This window comes from Pteropus alecto, unplaced genomic scaffold, assembly GCF_000325575.1.
Source record: "Pteropus alecto unplaced genomic scaffold, ASM32557v1 scaffold3, whole genome shotgun sequence".
Lineage (NCBI taxonomy): Eukaryota > Metazoa > Chordata > Mammalia > Chiroptera > Pteropodidae > Pteropus > Pteropus alecto.
Genome location: NW_006442484.1, coordinates 33,849,527 through 33,864,336, shown reverse-complemented (window position 1 = coordinate 33,864,336; position 14,810 = coordinate 33,849,527). Strand labels below are relative to the sequence as shown.

Sequence of the window (14,810 nt, the reverse complement as noted above, 5' to 3'; positions counted from 1 at the left end):
GTATTTTGTGGGGAGGTGATTTGCAACCATGTAAGTATCCTGAACTTCCTTAAACTTTGAATTTATTCATTTACTTATTTACATGAATATGGACTCAAGGTTTTCTGTTTTATTTAATGAGTCCATCTGTTACAATCATTATTTGTTTTGATGCTCAAATTGTTCCCAGTTTGGTCAATAGGAGCCCCTACCAGCCAGCCTCTGTGTGTGTGTGTGTGTGTGTTTTAAGACATGTCTGTGGTTTATTTTTTTTTTTTTTAAGACATGTTCGCAATATTCCTAAGCACATCCTTGCTTTCTGGTACCACCAGATGTCCCAAGTTCATCTTGTATTTTCTCTGTCCCGGTTCTGGATTCAGCCATTTCTCCAAAGAGTCCTGGTTCCCTTTAGTGAAGAATGGCATCTAGAAGGTAAGATTTGGGCACTACGTATATTTTTTGCTGTTGGCATGTTACTGTTCCCAAGCCCTGTCAGTGAACAGGGTTAGAAAATGTGTGTGGGTACAGGTGTGCACACACACTTACATCTGTATTTTCTACATAATCTATAAATATTAAAAGACTTGTGTTTGCTCATCCATACCTCCAATTCCAATCCAACACCACAGGGTCCATTTTCCCTTTCCATATTTGTAGTTCTCTTTTCTGACAGCAAGAAACCTGGCTTCCGATATCTTTGATATATTTACTCGTTTGATCAGTTCCCATGTATGTAACCAACCTCCCACCTCTGACATCACCATCTTGGCCATACGAACACCTTAGTCTTGCTTCCCCTGCTCAGGCTCTCATACTTTGCTTTGTGTGCCAGTCTGGGGATGGTGAGGAAGTGGATTCTCCTCCTATTTCGCCCAGAGGAGATGGGAACCGTACATCAAGGGACAGAGGTAATTCTGCCATAACAGGATAAGTGCTCTCCAAAGGAAGGGGGCCTTTTGTGATGCCATGAATTTGCCACATGAAGTCTGCTTACCTCTCAGTGTCTGTTGGAACATGGTAAACGGTTTGAAACAGAGCTGAAGAGCAGGAATAATGTGGAAGTGGAAAATCCAGAAAGAAAATATGAAGAAAAGCCATAAGAGGATGGCAGAAAGGAGAGAAAGGGACATAGGTGGGAAAACAAATATAAGAAAGTTTGAGTGGAGGAGAAAAAGAAGATAAAATGACTTCTGTTGACTGACATCACCCTCCCAAAGCTTCTCCCGAAGGTCTGGCAAATATGCTGGTCTCCTACAAGCTCTCAACCAACAACTTTGGTATGCATTCAGTTAAGGGAACAGAGATGATTCGAAGACGTAAGCAGTGAGTTGCCATCTCTTGAGGCCACAAATGCAACATTCCTGCAGAAACTGCAAGGCACCAGCCTCCTGAAATTCCCAGGTATTTCTCCAGGGCCTCCCAAGCAGATCTAGTCCAACTTCGCAGAGCATGGGGATGCTTGCTTACCAGTTGAACTATCTCATCACCCACGAGTCAATTCTGAAGTCTGAAATAAATGCCTTTCAGTTTTTGAGAAGGAAAAGAGTTACAACCTTTTATGGTCATGAGAAAATAGTGAATTCACCGATCTAAACCATATCACTTGTTTTTCCCTCCAGTAGGCCCTCTCTGCAGCATCGGTCAGTGCTGCCAAACACAGTCGTCTCCACTCCCCTACCTGTCATCCCACCTCCTCCTCCTTCAATCTGGTGTCTGCTGTCAGCTCTTTACTGCCTAGTGTCCCACCCAGGGGGGACAGGGACCACCTATTCCCAAGTCAGAGAACCCTCAATCCTTCTCTGAATGACCTCTCTGCTACATGTCACTGTGGACAGCCCTCCTCTTTTTTGAAAGTTCATCCCCCTGCTTAAAATTCTTCCACAAGCCCACCAAGTCTAAACACCTGGCTCTCCCTCGACCTCATTTCTACTCTACTGTTTTTGGGGCCTCACCTCCAGCCACACCTCATCTGGAACTTTAAAATCTCCGAGGAATTCTGTCCTCTGCACCTTTGCCCCTTCTTGTCTCACTCTTAGAATGTGCTCCTCCCCCTGGGTAACGCCTATTTATCCTTTAAGATTCATCTCAGTAACTAATCTTTCTGAGAATTATTAGGCAATAATAACTACTTTCTTTTTAACTTTTTTTTAAATTACGAAATAATCTTAGAGAAGTGCATAAAACATGGATGTGCAGCTCAAAGGATGGTTGCAAAATGAGAACCCTGTGACTTCTACCCAAGCTGGAAATAGAACATGGCCCACTCCCTCCCGAGAGCCCCCGCAGTGCTTCTTCTCAATCATAAACCCCTTCTTAGGCTCAGCGGGTAACCCTACACAGCCTGTATAGTGTTCACGTCCTTGCTTTTTTCTCTATGATTTTGCCACCTAAATATGCATCCTTAAAACCTAGAGTTTACTTTTGCTGCCTATATTTGAACTTTATGTTAATGAAATTGTACATTAAATATTTTGTTCTGCCTGGCTTATTTTGCTCAATATTTTATCTTTAACATGTTTTTCATAGTTGTCATCTTTATTTTTATTATTGTGTAATATCTTGTTGTATAAATATACCAAAATGTGTCCATTTTATTTTCGATAGGCATGGGAGCTCTTTCCAATTCTTGGCTATTATGAACATTCTGGTGAAAATGCTTGCACATGTCACTTGGTGCCTATATGCATGTATTTCTGTAGGGTATATATCCAAGAGTGAAATTGCTGCATCTTGGGGTATGCTTAGCTTCAGTTTTACAAGATAATATCAAAAATGTTTTCAAAATGGTAATCACAGACCCTAAGATTTGATGTAATAACAATCTTTCTTGAAAAGAATATCTGTACTTGAGATTTATGACAAACAAAAACAGACCAAAAAAAACGTATGCACACAACAAAACAATAGTAGCAAGAGCCCAGGGGGCGAGAGAGTGAGTATTGATAGAGATCAGCAGTAAGGATGAGGAACCACAGCTGAGGGGGTCTGGCCCTCATGGGAAAGGAAAGGTGCTGGACCGGGGATACCGGTATAAATGGCTTCCCATGTGGAGTTGTATGGCTTCCCGTTGTGAACACTGGAAAAGAGCTTTCCTTCTTTCTCCTGAGAATGTGTTGGATGTTGTTTCAGTGACTTCCACGAACACCCGTGGTAGCTGTGGAACTGACCAGGCTGCTCCTGGGGCCAGCCCTCCTTACCATCTGCCCCAGGCCCCACTGGCTTCCACCTCTCAGACTCAACAGTTCTCCTCCACTCCTGGCCTGCCAGTGGCTATTGTGAGTCTCTCGCGGTCTTGGCCCTTCCAGCCAAGAAGAGCTGCAGTAGCCTTATGTCGTCAGTGCCTGTGTGGAATGTGGAACGTTCTCTTTCCAGCTCTTTCACTTCTCACCCAAGAGCAAACATGGGGGTGGGGGGTATGAGGGAGGCAGGTGAAGATAGTACATCTGGGGATTATCCTGAAGCAGAGGCTGAGGTTCAGGGGAAGTTGGAACCATGTCTGAGTCTTCTTTGGGTCCCACCTTCCCCCCGCCCCACTCCAGTGCCTGGCAGAGTTCCTCATACACCTGAGTATCTAACCTGCCACTTATCCAAACAACAACTGTATAGCAGTGGGGAACAAAGGAGGTATCTGTTCTTGGACCTCTATCCTACCATCTGCCAAAAAATGTCAGAATGACCATATATATCTACAATGACTGTGAGAATGGCACCCCTGCAGTTGTGCAGAGCATGGTTTTCTCACCCTAAGGTGTAGTCTGTTTGCTGGATAAATAAAATCCAATGCTTGTAGTCAAATCTCATGTTTACCAATAATCCCACTCTCTTAAAATGGGTTTACCAGAAGTGCTAACGAGGAACAAATATTTAAATGAAGATCCACCAAATAGTTATTTCAGTTCAGGTCAGCCAGAAACTGCCAGCAAATGTGTATTGATTGATTTGATAAAACAGCCCGTAATAGATTTGAATTTTGCCATAGCTTAATGATTTTTTCCTTATGGAACTAGAAAGCTGCCTGTTTGCAGAGTACAGCAATTTATCCTTCTGGTTGATCGTGGTGAGGGGCTAAAAAGAGAGGACCGGCGTGTTGATTATGAATCTGAGTCCATGGTAAGTGTCACTGCGCAGGGTCATGCAGAGGTGTTTGGCTGAGAAAGGCACCAAAAGCACTGCTGGATCCAGTGGAAGGCAGCTTTTTCTAATTTGTCTGTCCACTGGGGATGTCTTTTTCTAATTCTCACAAGGACTAGTTCTGTGCAAGATATTAAAACTGTTTCCACAAAGCCGAGCCTAGTAACGGCAGTTTTCTGAAACTAGCATCTCTCGTGCAATCATCCACAAAGCCAAACATCTCGACTTATCTGATCATTACATCTTTCTTTTTATGTTAAATTATTTATAACCTTATAGGTCAGTGAAACCTCTGCATTCTAAGCTCAGCACGGTGACTTTGTGAGCTGGATAATATTCTCTATTTGCTCCTCCAGGTTGCTCTTTTGAACTCTCTGTGTCCAGGAGACTGACCCATGGGAGTGGCATCAAACAGGCTCCCTTGGCCCTGGCTTCCATCTGGGTTCCAATCTGAGGCACCTCAGACAACTGATGGGCTGGAGGGAAAAACAAATAAAGTTTATTGCCCATTCTTTCTCCCTATGGGTCACAGATTGGCTGTGTTCCAGTCATGGGCTGAAATTGACCCCTCTAAATTCATATATTGAATTCCTGATCCCCAGTACCTCAGCATGTGATTGTATTTGGAAATAGGGCCTTTAAAGAGATAATTCAGTTAAAATGAGGCCGTTAGGGTAGACCCTAATCGAATATGACTTGTGTCCTTTATAAGAAGAGAAAATTTAGACAAAGATACATGTATAAAGAGAAGACTATGCGAAGACACAGGGAAAAGAGAGCCATTTACAAGCCAAGCAGAGAAACTTCAGAAGAAACCAGAACCTTGTTTTGGGCTTCTAGCCTCTAGAATTGTGAGAAAATAAATTTCTGTTGTTTGAGTCGCCCAGTCATGGTAGTTAGTTAGGGCATTCTGAGCAAAGTAACAGTCTCTCTATGAAAACTCACAGGTGCAGACTATGCTCCCCTTCTTAGAGCCACTGTTCTCTCCCTGGAGTCGGGTCACTTCTCCCCCGACCCCCACCTCCAATCCCTTGACCTCAGGCTTAGGGAAGGGCTCCCTGCTATTGCTGCCCTATCAAGAGTGGTTTCCTTTTGCTAATGGCCTTTATTAAACTCTCTTCAGTTACCCCATTTGAGTGCATCAGTAGTTACTTGCAGTAACAGACCATTCCACTTGTTTCCCTCACGATTTGCCTGAGTCATTTCTAAAATTTAATCCTACCTAGCGGAAACAAAACAGAATGGTACACTGGGCAGGATGAATCTTTCTACCATCTTATTGTGTAAAAAACACTTTTCTGAAATTCCCTAGGGTGACAAGAGGCTGTTTGAATATGCAACCTATCTGTGAGTTCTGTACAAATAGAGACACCGAATCTGTCTGGCCAAGTGTCCTGTAACGCTGAGATCGTACTAATGAGTGAGAAAGCGACTGCTTTAAAAAGAAACTAATGCTGTGGAGAGAACACTTTGCCAGTGGAAATTTAGAATTCTTTCCATCATTGTATGAATTTGTTTTCTCTGTTAAAAATTGTGATATGTATACATTTTTATAACTGGGAAGTGGGATTTTTCTAAATTATTTTAAAGTCTTGTAAATGTATCATGTCAGACAACTTCGAACATTATTTGTCTATCTACCTGTCCATCTACCTATATATCTGTAAAAACAGTGCATCAACCAGGCTTCCTTGCCTTTTGACTTTCTCTGGGTTTGACCAATAGGAAGCACTTTTTGATTAGATTATAAGAACACTTGATTGATGCTAAAGAAGATGGAAATTATTAGTAAACTTTCAACAGAATCTTTTCATAGCTGGTAGATATGGTCAAAAACATGAGTCACAGTAGAGTAGAGACAATGCCCCTCTCGTATTATCTTTGCCAACATTATTTTTAGCCATGATAGTCACTAAAACTAGTTATAAAAATAAACTGTGCTTAGAATCAGACTTTTGAATTATATCACAAAGTGGTAAAGCAAGATTTTCAAGTGAAGCACATTTAATTTAGTCACATATAAATATAAAATGAGCATTCAACATTAATATCAGAGTAAAGCAAAAAGGATTTTGTGTATCATTGAGAAAATAAACGTCTTAATATTTTTTCATCTTTTAAAATTTTATCTTTGTTTTTAACTAACAATGTGTAAGTTCAACATGTATATTTGTAAATAAATAACAAGTATTGGAAATATCTGCTTAAAATCTTTTACTGATTTTGGTGAGCCATCTGAAAAGCCTGGAGACCACTGACCATCAAAGCATAAGGGCTGCAAAAAAAAAATATCCACTGTACCCAGAATCTTAGAACTTTAGAGTCATAATTCTATCTTGTTCAAACTGGCTTCAAAGAAAACAAAGGAGAAAGCATGAAAGAATGCTGTGAGCCCGCCCGCACAGCCTTCCCGCTTAAGCCAGTAGAGTATGCTCATTTGGTTGGGCCGCTACCTCTGAAAACGTTTTGGAAATATTTGGAATGTAATGGGAGGCCCAAGGGACCACCCAGAAGTAAAAGCCCAAAGGAAAGTCTTCCAAGAACAACAGGGGGCAAAAAGAAGGTCGACTCCTCCCCAGTTGCACTTCCTGGTCAGGGCTGGGCTCGACGGGTTCAGCCATCTTGTCCAAATCTGCTTGCGCCTTACATGCATTCCTGAGTGTCACAGGGTACAGGCCTTGGAAATCATGTTATCACAGTGTGTAATGTTTGGAGGTGACAGAAAACACTCTAGTCACGTCAGAGAGAATAGTTATTTAGACTAGTGAGGAGAAAATGCCCTAAAGCTCAACTCAGTATGCCTTCTCTCTAATGCCGCCAGCAAAACAAGAACTCAGCTCCAGGCAGAGCTCTAGACGATATGCATATTTATTGTTTGGCCTTTCAGACAAAAGGCTATAAAAATACATTGGTGAAGTGGAAACTGCAGTATGAATTTTGAAATCAAAGCTGCTTCTTCCAATCTGTTTTCTGTTGTTTTTTCAGGATTCCTCCCTGATTAAAATTAAAATCTGGTCACAAAACAGGGGACCTGGAGAGGCGTTCACTTCTCTACATCTCCACAGATGCATCCTGCTGCTTCCAGCTTTTCTCCTTTGTCAAAAACCAAAATTCAACTGATTAAATTTGAAGACCTAATTGGCTTTAGTAAGTGATTTATGAGTCAGGCGGCATCCCACCCACCAACTAAAAGAAGGGCATTCTGAAGTGTTGTACAAAAGGGAAGGTTTTATAGGGAAAAGGTTGTGGTAGGTGAATGATTAGCAAAAGAAAAAAAGGATTAATTTTAGACCAGGACATCTTTTTTGGGGGGCAAGGGAACACAAGAGTTTTATTGTACATTCTGCCTCTTCTTCCCATGGGGGTAGGGGAATGTGGAGAGATCCCACGTGATATATTACTGGCGGTGACCAGAAAATTTCAGACTGGCTAATTAAGATTACATTTCTGGTGAAGGTTGAAACTGCAACTAGGTCAGGTATTGTCTAGGTTTGATATCACGGGCTTTAGCACAAGTGATACCATTTTAAACCTGTGGTTTTTCCTTTAATACCTTAAAGGCAGAGTGAATCCATATTACCTCTTCAGTTCTGAAAGATGCACCAGAACAGCTTCATCTCCCTACAGAAGCCTGTAGAGGAGAGTATTTGAGTACCTGAAGAAGCCAGCCTTCTTTGCAGTAATCTTAAAGGAATCATTGGCTGATGTTAACAAGACATCCTTTCTGCTACCCATATTCAGAATCGTTTCTTCGTGAAGTAAATACTGGTGATTTGTTGTTGCTTTGTTCTTTATGTCCATTAAATAGTGATCTGATTAAAAATTAATGGGATTTTGTAATCTAAGAGAGGTCGGTCCATCCCTGAGTTTTGCTAAACCCCATCACTCTGCCTCCTGTTCAGCTCACAGCTCACAGCTCACAGGGGACCATCTAAACACCAAGAACCTCCAGCGGAATGGAAGCACAAACTGCTTTACCCCAAGTCCCACTCGGTGGAACAAACGCTGGCAGATGCTGCCATTTTACACGTCTATGACCTCCACGCTGGGTTTTCCTTCTTTTCACTCCTGTAAAGAGTAAGAATGCCACGTGGTCCCAAATCACAGTCCCAAGTTGACCTTCCAAATGGATACCTGGGGCATATGAACACCCTCCAACTGGGAGGCACTTGTCATTTACCGCACAAACCATAATCCAGCAAAACCAGACTTCTCACTGTAAAGAATGAAACAGATGCTTTAATCCATTTGGCTTTTTGAAAAATGAAGGTGAGGACTTGATTAACTGAGGTTTGCTTACCCTACTCTGTAATGCCAATGGATTATTGGGCCTGTGGCAGCCTTGTCTGTCATTTTTGTGGCTGGGCTGTTCCCATCTTGGCTGGAAAGCTAAAAGTGGAATTTTAACTATGAATTTTCTTGTGTTTAATAGGCTAAAGTCAAAAGGCCACATTCTGATTCGGAGTTGCATGAAAAACTTCCACTGAAGTTACTATGTATATCCGAGTTTAGTTAAAATACCCCAACATTTGGACATTATTAAATAACATTCTTCTTTTTTAAAAAAATCTTTTTAATGTGCATGTGGGAGGGTGAAACAGCATGTGTAAATTAATAAAAAATTCACTCGGTTTGAGGAAATGCTTGCTTTTTAAGAGAACAAAGCCTTTTGGACAGTCCTGCTCATCAATTCCATCTTTACACATACCAACCACTGAGCCTCTCCAAGCTTATCTTGGAGGCCTCATTAGCTTAGACCCGTCTGGTTATTTAAGGGGCAGCTGTGGTAGGGTGGAATACACAGCAGGCCTGGACCCAGAAGAAGCAAGATCAAGTTCCAGCTCTGATAATAGTTGTATCAACTTGGGCAAGTCGTTTAATCTTTCTCTCTATCTATTCACCTGTAAACTGTCAACTTTGCAAGTTATTGCGTGAATTCAATAGTTACTGGGTGTTAAATTTGTTGCTTTTTAATTCAAAAGCATTTTATCTATTATACAAGCAAAATATATAAGCAAACAAACAAAAGCCCAATAATGATGGCAATACTAAGGAGAAACTTAGAGTCGAACAATGGTAATACAAATATGATTGGTATAACTCCTTTGGAAAGCAATTGCAATGCATACTGATAACAAAGAGTATTTAAAATCGTCTTCTTTGATTTAGCAATTCCACGTGTGAGAATGTTCGTGGGAAATACAAAAAATAAATAAATAAATAACAAGGGGAAATCTCTTCGTGAAACAATTACCTTCATAGCATTTTTTTGTCATGGAAAAGAAGTAGAAACAATCTAAATTTTAAACAAATAAATGTTTAAGTACATTAATACATGCTTAGATGATCCTTATATTAAATTCTTATAATATTAAATGAATAAAAATGGGTTCAAATACATATTTTGTATGATCACATCTTTGTACCAAAAAACATAAGCATTAAAAAGGACCGGAAGGAAATAGAACAAAATTTTCAACAATAATGGGTAGAAGAAAAATGAAAGTTGCTTTGGATAAAAGAACTACATGAACTTTTGCCCTTTTCTGCATTCCTAATATCTTATACATAGATGACAGTCAGTATATATTAAATGAATTTTTAAAAGTGTTATACCTTAGCTCCTAATTAACTAGAACACTCTGCTCAACTAACTTTCCAACTAATCAAAGCTTTACCTTAATTAGCCCTAAAAAATAGTTTGAAATATTTTTTCCAGTGATTTATTCTCATTTTTCCATCCAACTATCTGTAAGATCATAGATATTCAGGAACTAGCACGTTTGGCATTTGGTCAAATAGCAAAAGCTTGGATTTAGCCATTGAGTGTCACAAGGCGCAACATCAAAGGAATTTTCCAACATTGCTCCCTGAGTATAGCCTGGCCCATGTCATTTGATCCTCAAGAATGCTGAACAGTGAGCAGCAGGCAGTGGGCAATGAATACCCGTGGCAGGGGAGCCAAAGTATACATTTCCGTCAACAGGAGAATAGGTGCAAGCCAAACCAGGGAGGGGTGGCACGCTTTAACTGTAGACAGCAGTTTTCAGAGAAAACTCATCAGCATATCGCAGTGAATTGTACATAGGAAGAGGATACAATGAATAAAACCTCATTAATTTACAGAAATAGAACTAAGCATCCAAAATAGGCAATTACATGGACATTTGATTCTCAGATCCACTAGAAGTAACATTTATTGCCTTCAGATGAAAGCTAATTTTACTGGTTTTCTTTTGTGATAATATTGTAAAATACCATTTTGTGTTTCTAGCGTGTCCTGCAGGTCTCTTTATGGCTCACCTGTGAGCAGAGCACAAAGCTCAGCACACAGTGGAGTTGTCTACCTGGGAAAGAGAACTTGGTCTGTGTTAGGACAACTCACAGAGGAAATGAGTTTTGCAGAGAAGGAATAAATATCTCTATGGCAGAAATTTAGTCAGTTCTTGAATTTCAAGTAGGAAAGCTTCCTCACATCCGACTTTGCTTAAAGAGCAAAAGACCAAACGTACACCTCAATTGCAGGTAATTAAAAGCCCCTTGGAGGCTTATGGAAGGTTAGAAATGAAAGATGGTTTAAAAATCTTCTAATACTTCACCACGCACAAAATACATATTCTTTACAGATGAGGAGACAGTTCAGAGAGGTTAGGAATTTTTTTTGAAATCACACAGCCATTAAACATTCGAGCCAGGATTCAGACCCAGGTCTCCTGGCTCTCTGTTGCTCTTGCTTCTGTAAAACTCAAATACCACAGGGCTTGTGATCTGTCAAACCTCCACCAGTACTATGCATCAGACATTCAAGAAGCAGTGTAGCATGATGGAAAGTGTTTAGTAGTCAGACTGGAAAGTTTAAATCCTAACTCTGTTACCTACTAGTGCGTGACCTTGGACAAATCAACTAATCTCTCTGAACCTCAGGTTCATCTATAAAGCAAGATCATAAATCTACCCCCACAGTGTGGTGGTAAGAATTAAATGAGATAATGCACCTAGAGAGCTGAGAAGGGGTCCTGGTGCACCACAGAAACTCTACGAACAGCATCCATCGTTACAGTCGTACCATTTCACAGTCGTACCATTTCCTTGAAGGCAGGCTCAAAGGCCTGAACTTTCACCCTCAGCATGGAAAGAAGAGTGTGGTCCAAATACTTCACCCTTCTTCATAAGAGCTATACAAATGTCTCTGTCCTCAGCTGTGCCTAGTCGAAATAAATCAAATCCAATCTGGATCATTTAGTGCTTGGCACCATTTTTAATACTAACCTCATCAGTTTTTATTTTCATTTTCTGGTGTACCCAAACAAGCCATTTTTACAGGCTAGTGACTTTAAACCAAAGCTGCCAATAAAATAGACTTATCTTGAAAACGCCAAGATCCTTCTGAAAGAATGTAAACATAAACACACACATGATTCAGGAAAGTTTGATAGGAATTTGATCCTTGACTTGGATGCCAGCTCAGCACTAAACTTGCCCAGTACTATTTTAGGGTATTAAAATCTATACGTGCTTAATGTCCCAGCCACCCTGCCATCCATTAAGTTTGAATGTCCTTTATGGAATGAACTTGATCCTCCTGCCTTACTTTTGGTCTCTCTCCAGAGGAGCTAATGCGCTGGCATAGTTCTGCCATTTGTCAGCCAGAAGTCTGGTTACACATTTGCTCGTCAATCTAAACCTAACCTATTCTCATACGAGCACTTGGGATTTCATGTAAATCAACCAGACGTTCTGTCATTCACCAGCAATATCTCTCTATAGTATTCTACACCCATGTGCCTTCATGAAATATTTCACTATGTTTGTGGAAGAAATATTTAAATGAGTGTGCTTTTTCAGGAATGGTGACACCAGAATGTTATAAATCTGTTCATTACCACAACAAGGATAAATGGTATTTCTGCCAAAGACTTTTGATAACCGGTACAGTAATGAATCTCAGCACTTTCTGAAATTAAAGGTCTGCCCTGAGAGGTAAGTAGTATAATGCATGACTAACAAACGCAAACCCAAATTTCGGAGCTAAGTTTTCCTTGTCAGTGTAATTGATCGTTTCTGACAGACATGGTCTTAGGAAATTCATAATGCTATTTCTATTCTCTTGATGTAAACGTCCAGGTGAGGCTGACCCCACCATTTGTAAAAGGGCAGATCCTTATTAACTTAGCATGCTTTGTTGTGATTTTTCTTACATTTGAATTCACACATGCTTTTTCAGTTGTATTTCAAAAATCTGCTATGATTTAAGGACAATATTTCATAAAATTATTAGTTCATCATTCAGTCAAATATTTTAATATTCAGTTTAATAATTTCTTAAGAAACCTTTAAAGATATTTGTTTCTGATTATAATGATTAATTGTTTAAAAAATTTTTTTAAAGCTAGTGATTTCACTCTAGCCTTCACTAGCTCTTTTTGCATTTTCGAGAGGCACAAAGAAACTAAGAAATTGGGAATTTCAACAAGAAGAATAAATATCAGTTCTCATGGACATGTTCATGACATTGGGCCAGTTAACCTCAGTGTTTGTGTGTTGTAAAATGGTGTCTTAGAGCTAATTCATGAGGACTATGGAGAAAATGAAGAGGGGAAGGCTTTCGATTTAAATATCTACAAAGAGCACATTTTATTCCTATAAGTATCTGAAAACACCTTGTATCATCACTATTCACTTGGAGCACTAGCAGTATGACTATCAGTGCTGTAAGAAAAAAAAAATCCAATATCTGTAAAAGGTTATTAATCCAAAAAATGTGTTCTCTAAAATTAAAAACTCACAGATAGAGCTATATCATAATGGCTTTCAAAATGCCTGAAATGAACAGAATATAGATTCTGGTCAGAGAGTAATGGTTGTGGATTCTGAAGAAGCTAAGCCGATCATAGTTAAAGTTTTTTGGTATTGAGTTTCAAGCATAAAGTCGCTTGGTCATAGTATAAAGATTAGTGTCTACTTAAGTAAAATGCTGTGCCTTAGCGAAATGCAGAAATGCCTTCCTCCTCACCATTCTCTCCTCTCATTCCTGTTCATTCTCATGGTAGCATTATTCCTCTATCTGACTTACTCCCTCTAGTGTTTGCTGGAATAAGTACAGGTATTAAAGCTCAATTTACAAACACTATTACTGCAATCCCTCAATATTTTCCCCAGTTACCATACACTAAAGCAAACTTACCACAAGATATTTTGACACGAACTCCAAGTGACTGTAAGAATTTCTTATCTGAGAGTCTCGAAGTTAGATTTTTGTATTCCAACTTCAAATCCCAAGAGGAGGCATTGACTTCTACTCTGCTAGGGTTAGATAACTTCTCTGCCTTGGAATCCTTATATTCTATTTGCTTTTATTGTGATATGGAAGAGAGGAAAATCTTCTCTAATGAAATAAAGCATGCAATCAGGCATTTCTTTGACATATTTTCCGGGGATAGAACTTATACTTTGATTTTTCTAAGTTACCCAAGAGGTTCAAGGTATTTTGACTCAAGAGAAAGCAATTAATTTTTTAAAAATGGCCTTATGGAAACTGTTGGCATATTTTCTGCCACAGAAGCCCTTAGTCAAACTAGGAAGAGTAGCTTCTTGGGAAACGTATTGCTTATGGGCGCTTCTTTACAGAGAAGGAAATATACTTCTAAAGTTGTCAGCTGCTGTTGCTGCTGCTTTGGAAACCAGCCATAGCTGATTGTGAGAGCTAACTATAGGCCAAGGTCATCTGGGGATCCATGCAGCCAGCTCACAGTGATGGCACCCACATCTCACCAGAGCACGTGGGCCTGCCAGTCCAGCCCAGAGAGCTATTTTCAACTGGAAGTCCCAGAAGAAGGCCCGTGACTGTCCTTCATTCTGCTAGTATTCAGTTTTACACTTATCCGTTTTGAATCATAATCTTCTCTACATGTTGACCTCTTCTCTTTTTCTTACCTTTATTGAGACTCCAAGAGGAGATTGGTAGATACGTCAAATTATAACATTAAAACTGATTTGTTCCTTAATAACAAAAAGCTCATCAACACGTATAGCTCTACTGTATCAAATTACTTCAACCAAGTGCCTGAGCAGGAAATCCCAGGCTTACTTAGTTGCTTCTTCATTACAGTCATCCACCAACCACCAGTCATTGCCAGGCCTTGTTCATTCAGATTCTTAAGGACCTATTGTTGATCCTCTCCTCTTCCATGTCTACTGTCATTACATTTCATTCACTTTTGCCTAGACTGCTATAATAACTTCCCAAGCAATCGCCCTGTATCCAATTCACCAACATTTTGCCATAAGTTATCTTTCAAAATTACAAATCAGAATGCATTACTCTTCTGCTTAAAATCCTTCCATGGTTCCCCATCACCTATAAGATAAATATCAAACTCCCTAGTCTGGTAGTCAAGATTCTTCAAGATCTGAAGACTACTGCCTGCTTTTCCACTTCTTGTTATTCCCTACGTGCCACCTTTCCATCCCTCCCTTCATCTCATAAATATACCCTATGCTTTGGCCAAATTAAGTATTTATTCTTTCCCAAACCCATCATGCTCTTCAATACCTTCAGATCTGAAGAGTGATCTCATCTACCTAGTGCTCTTCTAGATTTCTTCCATCAAGATTCAGTTTGAACATTACCTTTTTGGTAGAGCTTCCCTGACTCTCTTCCAAAGCTCCCCACACAGCTCCACAGGCCACTGTTCACTCTC

At 39.9% G+C, this 14,810-nt stretch overlaps 1 protein-coding gene and 1 long non-coding RNA gene across 12 annotated transcripts in view; both read left to right on the top strand.

Moving 5' to 3' along the window:
* The first annotated feature begins 257 nt into the window (after positions 1–257).
* Positions 258–7,955, top strand: LOC112470254. Its single transcript, XR_003042897.1, has 2 exons — positions 258–7,257; positions 7,671–7,955. It is a non-coding gene; the product is annotated as an uncharacterized LOC112470254 (long non-coding RNA).
* Positions 7,956–11,702: 3,747 nt separating this feature from the next.
* The window catches only part of ITGB6 (integrin subunit beta 6), a 119,364-nt gene continuing 116,256 nt past the window's right edge, over positions 11,703–14,810 (top strand). For 3 of the 11 annotated variants that reach the window (XM_015596713.2, XM_015596707.2, XM_025039225.1), the window contains exon 1: positions 11,717–12,090. Coding sequence is in view for 6 of the 11 variants with exons in the window: in XM_015596707.2 (XP_015452193.1) it covers positions 12,008–12,090 (83 nt within the window). In the remaining 5 variants the exon portion in view is untranslated. Of the gene's footprint in view, positions 12,091–14,810 lie in introns of all 11 variants that reach the window. The other 8 variants (XM_015596714.2, XM_015596712.2, XM_015596711.2 and 5 more) reach the window with 6 other exon arrangements.